This window comes from Capricornis sumatraensis, chromosome 3 (genome assembly GCF_032405125.1).
Source record: "Capricornis sumatraensis isolate serow.1 chromosome 3, serow.2, whole genome shotgun sequence".
Taxonomy (NCBI): Eukaryota; Metazoa; Chordata; class Mammalia; order Artiodactyla; family Bovidae; genus Capricornis; species Capricornis sumatraensis.
Genome location: NC_091071.1, coordinates 121247532 through 121264801, shown reverse-complemented (window position 1 = coordinate 121264801; position 17270 = coordinate 121247532). Strand labels below are relative to the sequence as shown.

Sequence of the window (17270 nt, the reverse complement as noted above, 5' to 3'; positions counted from 1 at the left end):
GCTTTTAGAATGAATGAGTCCTTTAGAGTTAGGCATTGTTGCTATTGTAAATCAGGCCCGATTCAACCCATGGTCTGAATATTATTCTTAGTTTTCTGCGTCATAAAAAACTGGAAAGCAAGATGATACATAGAAGAATAAATCCAAGGAAAATAGAGGAAGAGAAATTTCTAGAGTTTCCATCTAAGGTCTAGAGAGGGCGCAGAGTGTATCCCTGGCTTCTTGTATGCCACCCTCCCCACCCCCATAGTCCATCCCTGTGGTGGATGGTCCAAAAGCCCAAACTCATCTCACTATATAGCAGGTTACAAGAGAAGAAAGACATTCTCGATCATGAGAAAGAATTCCTTGAGAACACAATATGTGGCTCTCCACCTCTGCCCTCTTAGACTGTTCTAATCATGCTCTAGAATTTTGATCTCAAAGTGTCCTTGGCCATGACTGCATAAATGATTCTCATCACTGCAGGGTGGAATTAAGTCATATGAGGAGGAAACCTGATCTCTGTTAACAGACATTAAAATGTTCAGTGTTGATGTCCATCAACATTCCTTGTATGAACTGGATTCTCATCCCTTTATTATTCTAATCTTTGCATATTTCATTTTGCCCACATTCTTTCCAACACCTGATTCCCGGCACCCAGGCCCATACTCCACAAGGTTATGACTCACATATATTGCTTCTGTTTAAGACCAAGGCAATCAGCTTGTATTAAAACAGCCTGCATTTATGCCAACTGTTTTAACAGCCCTCAGTAAAGGATCCTGCAGCATAGATGACAGGATATATGTCATGCGTGTCCTTCTGAAATTCAGATATGCTGATGATCTCCTTTGTTCTTAATTGATTCCAGCACAGAATAAATACTAAAGAATGACTGCTACATATTTAAAGTAAATTAAAACCAATGCCTTCGCAACTTCAGCAGAGAATTGACGCAGGTCCTGAGTACCAATGCAACTCATTAGGTAAAACACAACCAAAGTTTGGTCTGGAGATCTGGAAATAAGCTGCCCAGTGGGACCAAATTAAAACTGAAACTATACAGAGTTCTGGAGGGCATGCACTGGCCCTCCAGTCCAGAATGACACTCCACAGGCTTCATGTAATCGGAACTCACCATTCTTGCAGAGCAGGACAGCCAGGAAGTCCTGAGAAGAAGAATTGATATATAGCAAGAGGCTGGGTGCCTGGGCTGTCACAAAGCTCAGTGCAATGTTTTCTTTGGATAGGGCTGCATCCGCGTAAATCGCTGAAGAAGAGAGGCTCACATTCTTGGTCACTGGGTAGGGTTCTTGAAACATGTAAGTTACTGAAGTGCCAGCCTCAAAAACAGCAGAAACCTCTGCAAAATATCAGAGAGGAAAGCACACACTGAAACATTCAGGAGAGTCATCATTGCTTGTTTACTCCTTCTTTCCTACACTTCGGTCACTGTGTGACGATTACATGAATTATAGAATATGTTTCCCACGATAATTTTAAAGCAGCAGAAATCATCATTCCTATTTACAAAGCAGAAACATGAGGCTTTCGGGGTTAATCACCTTGAACAAGGTTGCATGGCTAGAAGAGAAAGCTCAGATGTTCATTGTGAAATGTAGGCCTGGTTTCACATATATTTGCAGAATAACTACCATGTGCCAGGTTGATTTCTTTAGAAACAAAGATGAGATGTCCCTACCTCCTGCACAGTAGAAATAAACTGCATTGGATTCTCTTTCCTTCAAAACTGAAATCCTTACAATTTGTATGTTTTTCTCATGGGTTGGGAGGATGTTGAGTGGGCGCAAAACTACTGAGAGTAGGATACTGGGAGAGAAAGTAATTCTCTATGGTATTGCAAAAAGTGTGAGGACCAACAGAAATGGAGGAGAGGAAATCCATGGAAACAGTAGGAAAGGCACAGGTATCCAACTCCTAGATCAATTATTTTATTTTACTTATTTAAATGAAGGATAGTTTATTTACAATATTGTGTTAGTTTCAGGTGTACAGCACAGTGACTCAGTTATACATGTATGTGTATCTATTCTTTTAAAATTTTTTTCCCTTGTAGGTTTTTACAAAATATTGAGTATAGTTCCCTGATATACAATAGGTCTTTGTTGGTTAAAGAAAAACATGTGAATCTATTTTAACATGATTAATTTATCTTTTTCCTGAATGATAGGTTGACTATCCCCATGAAATTCTCTGATTGAATCAGTGGCACCAAGAACATAAATAATCTGGCTTTTGTGTTCTAATTCCACTGCAGATTTGTTCGACTTTCGTGAAAATTCTGTAACAGTCTGTAATGGTGTCAAAAGAAAATTTAAGTGGCATATTTATGCATATTGCTTAGCAGGTTGGGAATACTGGTTCCTTCTTCTCTAAAAGTTCAAGAGAGAGTGTTTTGTATGTCTCATGCAGATTAGAATAGCATCAGTACTCTTCATTACAGAGATATACACAGAAACTGGTAACTGGGAGGATTCTAGCTGATCGTCAGCTTGATTTAAGCATGTTTCTTCTTTTTTTTCAAGCTCTTTTCATAAGTGAATCTTTTCAGGGACATGTGGCCGGCATTTTGAGCTACTATCTTCTAGTTAAAATAGTAATGGCCTTTATGGGATGTTTCTGTGTGTGTTCGAATATAAGTGTAATTCAGATCATTCTGTATATTAAATACTAAGAATATTAAATGGGCATTCATATTACATTTTTCTTTATACTTGGGACAGTAAATTAAAATGAAAAACACTTTTTAAACTAGAGTTGTCCTATCAAATTTCTCTTTCCTCCTTCCCTAGCCTCAGTTATAACTATTTTTATTACTTAGTCACTGTGAATTTCAATTTAAATTCAGTGAAACACATGAATTTGATTTATTCCCTGTTTCTTTTCTTTTGTAATCTAAGAGTTTGAGTTCTCTGATCATATTTAAGCCCTCTGATTAATCTGAACATCTGAAACCACTGGGCTAAATGTCAGAAAAATCTTCACTTGAAGGTGATTATTGTTAATAACCATCATAAAACTCTAGGGTCACAATAACCAACATTGGCAACATCCTTTCATCACCTACATCATGGAAAGAACTGTGCTGATTAGATTTGGAGAAGACAGAACACATGTGAAAAGAAATAAGACTGATGGAATGTGGCCTTGGATATGATGTGTGAATGACAAAGACAGTGAATCCCAGAGATGGAGCCTTCTGTGATCAGGAGTAGCCTGAGAAGAACTGAAAGAAGAGCTTGGTAATGACTAGGTCTGAAAGTGTGCAAGGAATTCAGAGGAGGTGCTAGGAGACAAGGTGATGCTGGAGAGAACTTGTGCCCCTGGTAGCCTCGGAGCAGATTAACCTGGGCCTGGACCCTGGTGCTATGACCTTCTCCTGCTCTCCTAAGTGACTCTCTCAACCTCAGGCTAACACAAACAGGAATGAATTCAATCTCATGGTGAGGAGAAGGGTTGGGAGAAAGGATGCAAAGGAACAGCACATAGTAGGAATTCAATAAACTGGTCTTAATAATAGAAATAGATTTAGAATTAGAGTAAGTATAAAGATTAGGCCTTAATGAATAGGCTAGCAGTTCTATAGAATCAGTAAGGCTGTACTTGATTTAGAAAAACTTCAAAAAAACTGAAAATAAATGAAAGAAATGATAATTTGAATGCTGAGTGGATATTTCACAGTATTCAAAAATCATTAAAATTTTCTTATTAGTAGCAGTCTGTGGATACATGCTTGTATGAGTTCTTATCTTTTAATAATTCATATTATAATATTTACAGAAGAACTTATATGATACCTGGAATTTGCTTCACTATAATAAAAGAGGAGGGATGATAGCTTATAGATGAAATAAAAATGATCATGAGTTAATAACAGTTGAAGCTAAGTAAGGGATGCCTGGAAGTTCTGGAACCTTTCTCTCTACTGCAGTACATAATTTAATTTTTCTGCAATAAAAAGTAAAAAAAAAAAAAATACAGGTTGGCAGGAAGGTATATATCATATCATTTTTTCAGTAAGTTTTTGACAATTGCTTAATTACTAAATATATGTATACTGTTTTTCATTGAAATTCCATTAATAAGGGAATAATCAATATATATGCTTATCATAGCATTGTGAAAGTGAAGTTGCTAAGTCGTGTCTGACCCTTTGTGACCCCATGGACTGTAGCCTACCAGGCTCCTCCATCAATGGGATTTTCCAGGCAAGAGTACTGGAGTAGGTTGCCATTTCATTCTCCAGGGGATTTTCCTGACCCAGGGATTGAACCCAGGTCTCCCACATTGCAGGCAGACACTTTACCATCTGGGCCACCAGGGAAGTTCTATAGCATTTTTTGTGTACAAAATTTGGGCTAATCTAAAATAATGATGATACATTATTTGGGATGATTATTCCCAAATAATGATACAGGCAATTTACTGACACTTTATATGCCAGGCATGATCTCAATTGCTTTGTGAAGTGCTTGTTAAATTTCCATGGCAGAAATTCACAAAGAATATCTAAATTTTTCACATATTACATGTGACAAACCATGGAATCATGAGGTTGAATTACACAACCAGCATCACACAGTGTAGACTGTAGATGAGCCGGAATTCTGAACACATATAGGTCTGGTACCAGAGTCCTATGATCGCTTCAGTAAAATGCTCCAGTGATAGAATGGGTTAAATACACAGAAGCCATTCCACTAGATACAATATACTGCAATCATTAAAACTGAATTATATAGGAATGCTTATTAGAAACATTAGATAGTATATTTGGAATTCTATTTGAAAATATACTCAGAAATCTAGAAAAATAAAAACCAATCTTATCATTCAAAAACAACTACCAAAAAGAAAATCCAATTTTCTTGTATTTCTTTCCTTTGCATTTAGTGGTAGCTGAGAAATTCTATCTATTCCATTTTATTAACATATTATGGAGTGCTAATAGTTGTGTAACTTTGTAAACATATTTAAAAAAACTGAATTGCACATTTTAGAACCATACATTTTGGTTATGTAAATTACATCTCAATAATAAAAAAGAGAGAAGCACACAAACAAAACAATAAAAAACCTTACATATTTGAATCCTATTTTTTATTGTTTTGTTTGTGTGTTTCTCTCTTTTTTTTTTTTTTTTTTTTTTTTTTATTCAGGAAGCAACAGTTAGAACTGGACATGGAACAACAGACTGGTTCCAAATAAGAAAAGGAGTATGTCAAGGCTGTATACTGTCACCCTGCTTATTTAACTTATATGCAGACTACATCATGAGAAACGCTGGGCTGGAAGAAGCACAAGCTGGAATCAAGATTGCTGGGAGAAATATCAATAACCTCAGATATGCAGATGACAACACCCTTATGGCAGAAAGTGAAGAGGAACTAAAAAGCCTCTTGATAAAAGTGAAAGCGGAGAGTGAAAAAGTTGGCTTAAAGCTCAACATTCAGAAAACAAAGATTATGGCATCTGGTCCCATCAATTCATGGGAAATAGATGGGGAAACAGCGGAAACAGTGTCAGACTTTATTTTAGGGAGCTCCAAAATCACTGCAGATGGTGACTGCAGCCATGAAATTAAAAGACACTTACTCCTTGGAAGAAAAGTTATGACCAACCTAGACAGCATATTGAAAAGCAGAGACATTACTTTGCCAACAAAGGTCCATCTAGTCAAGGCTATGGTTTTTCCAGTGGTCATGTATGGAATTGAGAGTTGGACTATGAAGAAAGCTGAGCACTGAAGAATTGATGGTTTTGAAGTGTGGTGTTGGAGAAGACTCTTGAGAGTCCCTTATACTGCAAGGAGATCCAACCAGTCCATTCTGAAGAAGATCAGCCCTGGGTGTCTTCCGGAAAGCTGAAACTCCAGTATTTTGGCCACCTCAGGAGAAGAGTTGACTCAATGGAAAAGATTCTGATGCTGGAAGGGATTGCGGGCAGGAGGAGAAGGGGATGACAGAGGATGAGATGGCTGGATGGCATCACCGACTCAATGGATGTGAGAATGAGCGAACTCCAGGAGTTGGTGATGGACAGGGAGGCCTGGCATGCTGCAATTCATGGGGTCACAAAAAGTCAGACATGACTGAGCAACTGAACTGACTGACCACATTCTTGTGGTAATAGGATGAAATTAGGGTCAAAAAGTGTAAGTCACTAAACCAATATGACTGTCAGAGTTCTCATATGTTAAATGTATTATTACTTCTTCCTTCATACCTTGGGCATATGGAATAAAAGCTGCAGTCCATCAGTCATAGCTAATTTGTGATTATTACTTGTTTATATCCAGATCAGAAACATAAAATGGGTCAATAGATGGTGGTTCTAGGCCAGTCACTTGTCATGGACAAATGTTCTTAATTCCACCCTAGATATTTCCAAGATTTGCATCCCCTAAAATATACACGGAAGGTTAGCATAGAAGCCTCTTCCAGTAGAGAACAGCCTTGTCTAGGACAATCTTGGAGCTAAGGGTTCCCATTTCACTCCAAAGCCACATTTCCCAGAGTCAACTGACATGGCTCAAAGATGTGGATAGAAGGTTCATCTTACATACTTTGCAACTGCAGAATATAAAGGGAATTGTTTCCTTAGATTTATGAGATAGGGAGAAAGTTCACAAACAGTGAAATATGAAGCAAGCTGAAAAGGCTAAGTACATATTTGTCCATTTTTCTTATAGATCACACTAAAATGTGGGAAGAGAGCACAGCAGATATTTCAACAAATACAGTCAAAAGATGCAGTGGCATGGACAGAAGATAATGAATAGGAGTTGTTTCAGAGAAAGGAACCAATGGGAAATTAGGCTAAACTTAGAGTGAGATGATCTATGAGATGTTTGAAAAATGTCTCTGGAGAAATGCATAGAGTTCTCTCATTTTTCTTTATATTTTATTTTTTTCCCAAACTAACACTTGGTTATAGATCTTGTAAAATAATACTAGCAGATTTTAGTGAGTTGGGCTTGATAATGTTTACTCTGCATTTGCTTCTTCTAGCATGTAGAGCCAGTCTAAGGGTGGCATTCCAAATTTCAGGGGAAATTATTCCACAGACTTCCACCGATGTTAAAACCCAGGAGCTCACATGAACAGCCCACCAACACAGGACCTGCTTTAGCTCAGCCTTCCATGCACGCCTGCCATTCTGCTGGCCCTAAAGTTTGTACCGGTAATTTTCTCCCAAGGAGCACAATGCTTTCCAGTAACAACAAGCAAATGATTCAAACTAAGTGGGGAGGAGGCCAGCATCAATGAATGAAGAGTTTAAATTACAGTCTTTTAAAAAGAACATTCAGTAGGTTTTTTTTTCCCTATTATTTTTAAATTCTAGGAGTAAGTTGAATGAAATAAAACATTGTTTGTTACTGGTGCTTGAAAGATGTGTTTTCATGAACTGATGAGAATTATTTGTAATTCCTATCATTGTTTGTATGTAAATGGTGTTTCACAGTGATTAAAATATTTTATTTTAATAGTTTAAATGCTGCTCTTGAACTAATGCTTACATTCTTTGTTCAACAATCTTCATTTTCCATCAATAGAATAAACTTTAGGAGAGTCTGCAAAGATTGATAGTAGACCAAATTGTTGTCCTTCTAGTTGAAAAACACTAGGTATTGATACTGAATCGTGAATTTTTATAGTTTGTAGTCAGTTTTAATTTATCTAGAGAATTTACACCATAAGCATCATTCCTTGTTCAAGTGTGTGTATCCAACATGATTAGCTTTTGCCAATGAAATTAATTTATAGGATTTGGAAAGTGTGGAAAGGTTCTAGGGCAGGGGTTTTGATGCCTGTGCTCCATTCTCAGCCCCCTAGGAATTAAATGTGAATCTTTGGGCAAGGCTTTTAAAGCCTCAGACGCCACTCATGTCACCTGCAGAATTGAGAGATTTTATTTTTTTTAAATACATGATATGGATTTTATTAACTTACCTATACACTCCCTATTGTAAAAATGATTCAGGATGGCTTCAAGGTCTCTAAAGATTTTCCAGGCCTAGATTCTATGATTATTTGATCACATTTGTGGATGAAGAAATTGGAATTAGGAAAGTTAGTACAACAGAAATGACAGGCCACCTCTCCCAGGGCTCAGCTGGCTCTAGGCCACATCAAGTGTGTTTTCCTGTTACTATCTATCCTATTCAACTGTACTGCCAGTATCCACACACATGCTGCTGCTGCTGCTGCTGCTAAGTCTCTTCAGTCGTGTCTTACTCTCTGCTACCCCATGGACTGTAGCCCACCAGGCTCCTCTGTCCACGGGATTCTCTAGGCAAGAATAATGGAGTGGGTGGCCATTTCCTTCTCCACCACACACATGAAGGATGTGTATATGTAATTATGTTGAGAAGCAATCCAGAGAGTCTGCAGAGAGAGAAATTGAGGGTGAATAAACGAATGTTTGAGGACTCTCTAAGGGCATGAGTTTCCTGTGACATGTCTACAATCTGTAGGCACTAAAACGCAACCTGTGGGGAAAACATAGATTTCTATTGTACCTTTTTTGCAGAAGGGTCCTTCATATGGTGAACTGGTGCAATCGCAGAAGTATCCACTGTGCTTCTCCACACACTTGCCCCCATTGTGGCAGATGCTGCCATAACTGCTGCAATGGCCCGGGCATCCTGGCCGAACTCCAGACGTGACTTTTGCCCTCTCCTCCAGGTCCAGTTTCTGCCCATTCAAGTGTAAGGAGCGTATGCATCCTAGGAAGCCTTTCTGTCTTGATGATGTTCCCCCTGAGCAGTGAAAAATAAAAGGAGAAAAAAATAAGGTACCATGCTCACATTTTTGAGGTTTAATATCCCCAAACTGATAATAGTCAATTAGTAATCTGTTGGCATGATGTGTTGGACTTTTCTGTTAAAGTTTCCAGTGAGGATTAGAAATTCAAAGAGCCTGGGGAAAAGGGCATGTATTTCCAGGCTGGAAAAAGTACTCTCCCACTCGAAAAATAAATACATAAATAAAATAAAATAAACTATGGTTCATGTGGAATCCTCCACTTGACATGTTTAACATAGAAACTTCAGATGACTAGGCTCCTTGCAAATGAAATAAAATGTATTCTTCCTCTAAAGTGATGTGAAAGTTGCTCACTTGTGTCTGGCTCTTTGTGACCCCATGGACTACAGTCCATGGACTTCTCCAAGCCAAAATACTGGAGTGGGAAGCCTTTCCCATTTCCAGGAGATCTTCCCAACCCAGGAATTGAAGCCAGGTCTCACGCGTTGCAGGAAGATTCTTTACCAACTGAGCTAACAGAGACGCCCCAATCTTTGTCTATAGCAGACATTTATCTGAAGGTGAATGCTCAGAGTGGGACTGTCCCTCAGACAGTGTTAGAAGCAAGCTGTTTGCTGCACTGAGTTAGAAAAAGGCAACAAGCTTTGTAAAGCTTGGGCTTCCCTGGTGGCTCAAAGGGTAAAGAATCTGCCTGAAATGCAGGAGACCTGGGTTTGGTCTCTGGGGGAGGAAGATCCCCTGGAGGAGGGCATGGCTACCACTCCAGTATCCTTGCTTGGAGCATTCCATTGATAGAAGAGCCTGGTGGGCTATAGTCCATGGAGTCACAGAGTCAGACACGACTGGGCAACTTTCACTTTGTAAAGGTTATGCAGCATTGTGTCAAGTACTATAAAGAGATGGATGTTAGGACCAGACAGACATGGCATCAAACTCCATGCCAATAGCCATTAGACCTAATGACAATAATGACCACATAATGACTGAATCCCCTAAGCCTTAGCTCCTTGATCTCTAAAATAAGAATCAGTCTATTTCATGTGTTTATTTAAAAGGCTTAGTTAAGATTACGGAATATTCTACATCCTTAATCATTGTTCTTTTCTCTTGAGCCTCACAATGATTAGAACTAGTAGACTGTGTCTGTGTGCATGCATGTATATGTATATATATCTCCCAGTGATTACCCCCAAATCATTATTTGGAAAATAAATTTCTTCTTCTGGAATGCAGAAAAGAATTGCAACCCAACTTTCTCCTGAGGGTACATCTTGAAGGCTTCAGAAAGAGTTGCAACACTTGTTGCAAATTAATCAGGAACAGAGGAGATTCAAAGTGACAGAATGTTTTGTCACTGTTGGAAACATAGAATTCTACCAACCTAAACCAGAGGATATTAGAAAAATGTGTGCAGAGAGAGAATAAGCCAAGAATTAAGCCAAATTCCATCAGTAGTTATTGATTTGGTGTTGGGAATTCTGGGAGAGTTCAGAGAGAATACAGAGTCAGCCTGTCCTTACAAAACACAAATTCTATTTCAAGTTCAATGCTTTGGCCTAAAGCCCACAGTTGCTTGGAAAAATGGAGGACACATTAAAGTCTCCAAGGTCTACAGAGTGTCCTAATGGAGAAAAGGTAAGTTGGAAAACAATGGCAGTAATAAGGTGGTATTTGTTTATTGCATAAATCATCTCTCCTTTCTGAGCCTCATTTATTTGTAATCATTCATGCTAAAATTTTATTAAATCTTGGTCCAGCAAGTGACTCGATAAAAATATATTCATATCAAAGTGGATACAAATATGAATTCTAAATATGTTATCTCTGACCAGGAAATTTGCAATAAATAAGAAACAAAGCTGTAAGTTAGATAAATGAATATATAATGTGAATAAAAAATCTGCAAGCATGGCAGGGTGGACATAATGTTAGTTAGCAATAGGGTTGAGGAACTTCCCTGGTGGTTCAGTGGCTAAGACTCCCAGCTCCCAATCAGGGATACAGGGTCCAATCCCAGATCAGGGAACTAGATTTCACATGCTGCAACTAAGACCTGGTACAGCAATATAAACAAATAAAAATAAACACATAAAAAGGATTTTCAAAAAGCAAGAGTTGGAAGTGGGGAGAATTCTGCCATCTCTGAATCACACCAGGTTATCAGATCCATAAATATATGTACACTATTCACTGGCTGCTCCTGCAAGATCGGGACAAAATGTTTCTAAAGAATTAATTTAATGTTTTATTCTGAAGGAGTGATAGAACTCCACTCTGTTTTCAGTTCTGATAAGTGATACCCAAGCAGGCCAGAAGGTCAAACCCAAATTGCTTTCTCCTGTCTGTCTCAATTTTCGTGAGTAAATCTTTTAACCACAAGATAAATCAATTATAAACACAAGCAGATCATGAAGAAAGGTTCATTATTTCTTTCCTAGAGATGGTGTAGAATAAAGAGAGGAGAATTTATGTAGGCAAATGTTTTGTTTTATTTTTCCCCTTATTTTGTAGTCACTCCCTGTGGTGGATTTGTATAACTCTTCATATATCTTGTTAGTGGCATTTTTCTGCTAAGCAGAGGTGGAGAATGCAAGATCTATTACACATTTGCTTGTGTGTGACTTAGTCAACACGTTTATAAATGAAGAAGTGGCTAGGGTGGTGTTTCTAGCAGAAATACACTCCTTGGTGTTTGAGACATACAAAGTATGGTGAGAATGACCCGAAATAAGGGGGTCATTTCAATTGCAGATGCTGGTAAAACACAATGACACAATGAATATGAACCAAATTGCACAATGAATTAAATTTCCATTTTCTCCTGGCTGCTTTTTATTCTTTAAGAGGGAGAAAAACTAGAGGTTAGGCTCCTTTTTCTTATGGAGAGGCAATATTGTAGACTAAGAATAGAGTGCTTCAAGAAAGATGCTCCCCACCCACACAGTCATGCCCAATCAGGTGATAAGCACGCTCCCTTTTCTGACAAGGTCACCTATTTTGTGTTGTGTTGGTGGAGGTGTGAATCTTCCCTGAAACTTGAATACTGTACAGAAAATGCTGCCACAATCTTCACTCCCCTTTCTCACACACGTCCTTCTCCCTCAGTCCTGTCCTATTCATCTGCACCCTTAATTATCTTTGGATCCATCAGCATCTGTCCACACTAAGAGCCACAGTCTTGAATTCTTCTCACCCTCACTTTAATTCCTTAAACTGAGAAAAGCTGGGACCTGGGATGATCATTTATTTGCTGCAGTGCTTGCACCTGGAGAAATGTTTCCTCGAGCAACAAAATACAAGGAAACTGTAAGGGACTGAAAATAACTGTGTGTGTTCACAATTGGGGCAAATTATGGATGTGGGGGTGTGCTCAGTTGCTCAGTTGGGTCTGACTATTTGTGACCCCATGGACTATAGCCCATCGAGCTTCTCTGTCCATTGGATTCTCCAGGCAAGAATAATGAAATGGGTTGCCATTTCCCACTCCAAATTTATGGACAACAAGATACAAAAACAAAAACAAAAGAACCCAACTCCCACTTCTGAAAAATCAGAACAGAGTACTGTGCATGCCCCCTGCACACAACACCATCTATTTAGTTCAGTCACTCCATTGTGTCTGATTTTTTGTGACCCCTATGAACTGCAGCACACCAGGCTTCCCTGTCCTTCACTATCTCCCAGAGTTTGCTCAAACTCACGTCCATTGAGTCAATGATGCCATCCAACCATCTCATCCTTTGTCACCGTCTGCTCCTCTTGCCCTCAGTATTTTCCAGAATCAAGGGCTTTTCCTACAAGTTAGCTCTTGGCATCAAGGCCAAAGTATTGGAGCTTCAACTTCAGCCTCAGTTCTTCCAGTGAATATTCAGGACTGATTCCCCCTAAATCATCCCTCTGGCCTGACTCCTGGACCTGTCCCTACCTTCACACCATATGAGAAATCAGCTAGATCCCTACTCAGAAAGCAAGCAAGGGAACATATTACTTGTTCTCACTCTCTCCTGCTACAACAGGAAACCCAGTAAATACTTGTTTAAATTTCTTGTGGGTGCTGTGCTCAGTCACTTCAGTCATGTCCCACTCTTTGTGACCCTATGGATAGATACATACTACTATATATAATAGGTAACCAACAAGGTCCTGCTGTTTAGCACAGGAAAGTACACTCAATATTTTGTAATGACCTATAACAGAAAAGGATATGAAAAAAATATGTATCTGTATAACTGATCACTGCTGTACACCTGAAACTAACACAACTTTGTAAATCAACTATACTTCAACTTAAAAACAAAAAAGACCATACCCTTATTTTGGCACTGGGTTTGGCCCAGAGTAAATAAATATGAATACTTTAAGAAATTCTAGTAAGCCTTCCATTTAAAAATCTGAAGACCTGTTAACAAAAAAGCTACTTCCTGCTTGACAAAACTCAGCTGCCCTGGGATCAGTTCCTTTATGACAGGATAAGAACTGTCCACTTGGCCCCATTCCCTACCAGGACAATTTCATTCTTTCAGACTGCCTTTCTGGCCCTTGAAGGTGTTTGAATTTTCAGCTGTTGGTCTCATAAATTTTTATCTTATTTATCTTTTTTCTTGCCTAGAGTTTACTATAAACTTGGGAAAAGAACCACAAGAAACATAGTAATAAAAAGAAGTTATTCTTAAAATAGCTGAGAATCATGTTTCTGAGGCTTGCATTTAATCTAGATTAAGCAATGTGTTTTAATAATCAGAACAACGCTTCCAATTCTAAAAAAAGAAATTGAAACATACTTACTATATGCTAGAAACTGTATAACTAACTCATTTAATATTCATTTGGAAAGAAGAAATTCTTCATATTATTCACATTACAGAGTTGAAGAAACTTAATGACAAAGAAATTGCTTTGGCCAAAGTCAAGAATCAATTCCAGAGCCAGGAGTCAGACTGGGATCTCTTGACCTTCAATGCCTGGATACCTTCAAAGCCCTAAAAATCCTAAAATGAGCTATTTGATTAGACTATTTTGATAATGGAACAAGGATATATGGTCCTTCCTCCCCTGCCCCATGTCCTCTGCCTGCCTTTGTCTGTAGAAAAACCTTAGTCACAGAATAAATTTAATCAGAGAAGTGAGAAGATGCAGAAAGAAAGGAAAGCAGTCAAACAGGACAAAATAATAGTTTAGCCACTAAACAAAGTCAAGGACCTTTAGCTCCTTCTCAGCGTATATGATAATATTCTGAGCCATCCCCTATGAGCTGTCTTGTACATACTGAAACCTCCACCAGCTGGAAGTTTACTACATGATGACCAGATTGCAGCCATTACATAAGTTATCACAGTTTGGAGAACTGGTCCCAAAGAAATGGGAACAAATCCACCCAGAACTGAAGATAATTGTACCCAAAACAATCCAGATGATGCTAATCAGACCACTACATGACCAATTTCAAAAGACTGTTAGAACTGACTGCTGTTTTTGCATGTAGCCCCCTCCTTCTGCCTATACACTCCTGGACAGCAGTGAGCAGCCAGACCCCACTTTTGGTTACAGTTTGGGTCAGTACTACAACTAAGTACTGCTTCCACTTTCTTCTTCTCATCTCTTCCATGGATTCTCCCACCAAGTAATATACACATGTACGTTTATTCTCTCTTCCACACCAATCTTCTGGGCAGCCTAAACTATTAGTTCACCAGCCTACATAGAAGCAGTTTTATATGAATCTCTGCTGTTGGCCCTTGATATTAAGTGTCTTCATTATGATGATGTTTCCTTGGACTGAGTATGAATCAACTCTTAAAAAGGTTACCATCATCATTTTTAATCTGTCTTAGAAAACTGCCCTGTGTCAGCTCAACAAATGCTCATTGCTTCCAGAAAAACACCTCATTTCCTTGTACCCTCCCTGAACAAGAGCCTCTGTTTCTCTCATGTGTGCCTGCAGTCTGGATCACACACATTCAAACAAAATTCCTTTGCTGAGGACCTTTTATCTGGAACAGCATTGGATGTGCCAGGTCAGGGTCCTGTTTCACAAAACTACGCAGTGTCATATGCTCCCTCTCACACTTTCTCTCTTCTTGAACTTGGAGCAGCTGTTATCTATATAAATTACTTTGCCTAAAGTCAAGAATTGAGTGACATGCAGATGCATTACTACCCAGATTTCAAATTCTACAGTAGCAGCAAGTTTAGCATGTACTTGTTAAACAAAACAAAGCAAAACAAAACAAATGCGCTAACCATCAGTGACTTTTTCTTTTGTTCCTGCCCCTTCAATTGGCAGATTTTGGGTACCAGAAGGAAATCCTAGTGGAAGTTTTAACTGCAAAATGTCATTTCCTTAAGGATAAGGCATGTGTCTGTTTACCTTTTGCTAGATACAGAGATTGCTTGCTTAGGAATCAATAAACACACACTATGAAATAATGCAGGTGGCACTAACTGGATGTCTACAAAGTAAAATGGGGATTTTTTCTGTTGTTTTTCAGTTTCTCAGTCATGTCTGACTCTTTATGACTTCATGGATTGAAGTGTGCCAGGCTTCCCTGACCTTCACTATCTCCCAGAGTTTGTTTAAACACATGTCAGTAGAATCGGTAATTCAATCGAACCATCTAGTCCTCTGTTATCCCTTTCTCCAACTGCCTTCAATCTTTCCCAGCATCAGGGTCTTTTCCTATGGGTCGGCTCTTGGCATTAGGGGGCCAAAGAATTGGAGCTTCAGCCTCAGCATCAGTCCTTCCAATGAATATTCAGGATTGATTTCCTTTAGGATGGATTGGTTGGATCTCCTTGCACTCCAAATGACTCTCAAGAGTCTTCTCCAGCATCACGGTTCAAAATCATCAGTTCTTTGACACTAAGCCTTCGTTATGGTCCATCTTGCTTTATGGTCGAGAAAAATCATAGCTTTGACTATATGGGACCTTTGTAGACAAACTGATGTCTTTGCTTTTTAACATACTGTCTAGGTTTGTGATTCCTGTGTTGGGAAGATCCCCTGGAGAAGGGCATGGCAACTCACTCCAGTATTCTTCCCTGGAGAATCCCATGGACAGAGGAGCCTGGTGGGCTACAGTCCATAGGTAGCAAAAAGTCAGACAAGACTGAAGTGACTGAGCACACAGCACAGGTTTGTCATAGCTTTCCTTCCAAGGAGTAAGTGACATTTAATTTCATGGCTGCAGTCACTTGTCCGCAGTGATTTTGGAGCCTGAGAAAATAAAATCTGTCACTGTTTGCATTTCTTCCCCATCTATTGCCATGAAATGATGAGCCTGAATGCCATGATTTTATTTTTTGAATTTGAGCTTATGGCTAGTTTTTTTTTTACTCTCCCCTTTCACCTTCATCAAGAGGCTCTTTAATTCCTCTTCATTTTCTTCCATAACAGTAATATCATCTGCATAGGTGAGGTTATTGATATTTCTGATACATATGATATTTCTCCTGGCAATCATGACTCTAACTTGTGATGCATACAACCAGGCACTTAACATAATGTACTGTGCATAGAAGTAAGTAAGCAGGGTGACAATATATAGTCTTTTATTTTCTTAGATTTATTTATTTTTTATGTAAATTTATTTATTTTAATTGGAGGCTAATTACTTTACAATATTGTATTGGTTTTGCCATACATCAACATAAATCCACCACAGTGTACACATGTTCCCCATCATGAACCCCCTTCCCATCTCCCCCCGCCCAATACCATCCCTCCGGGTCATCCCAGTAACTAGCCCTGAGCATCCTGTATCATCCATAGAACCTGGACTGGCGATTCATTTCACATATGATATTATACATGTTTCAATGCCATTCTCCCAAATCATCCGACCCTCTCCCTCTCCCACAGAGTCCAAAAGAATGTTCTATACATCTGTGTCTCTTTTGGTGTCTCACATACAGGGTTATTGTTGCTATCTTTCTAAATTCCACATACATGCATTAATATATTGTATTGGTGTTTTTCTTTCTGGCTCTGTATTTTTTTATTTCACTCGTATAATAGGCTCCAGTTTCATCCACCTCACTAGAACTGATTCAAATGTATTATTTTTAATGGCTGAGTAATACTCCATTGTGTATATGTACCACTGCTTTCTTATTCATTCATCTGCTGATGGAAATCTAGGTTGCTTCCATGTCCTGGCTATTATAAACAGTGCTGCGATGAACATTGGGGTACACGTGTCTCTTTCAATTCTGGTTTCCTCGGTGTGTATGCCCAGCAGTGGGATTGCTGGGTCATATGGCAGTTCTATTTCCAGTTATTTAAGGAATCTCTACACTGTTCTCCACAGTGGCTGTACTAGTTTGCATTCCCACCAACAGTGTAAGAGGGTTCCCTTTTTTCCACACCCTCTCCAGCATTTATTGCTTATAGACTTTTGGATCACAGCCATTCTGACTGGTGTGAAATGGTACCTCATTGTGGTTTTGATTTGCATTTCTCTGATAATGAGGGATGTTGAGCATCTTTTCATGTGTTTG

At 38.8% G+C, this 17270-nt stretch overlaps 1 protein-coding gene across 2 annotated transcripts in view; it reads right to left on the bottom strand.

Moving 5' to 3' along the window:
* The window catches only part of CNTNAP5 (contactin associated protein family member 5), a 1075483-nt gene that overhangs the window by 154524 nt on the left and 903689 nt on the right, over positions 1–17270 (bottom strand). For both annotated transcript variants that reach the window (XM_068967132.1, XM_068967133.1), the window contains exons 18-19: positions 8528–8767; positions 1124–1348 (exon numbers count right to left, since the gene is read on the bottom strand). In XM_068967132.1, coding sequence (XP_068823233.1) covers positions 1124–1348; positions 8528–8767 — 465 coding nt within the window. The remainder of the gene's footprint in view (positions 1–1123; positions 1349–8527; positions 8768–17270) is intronic.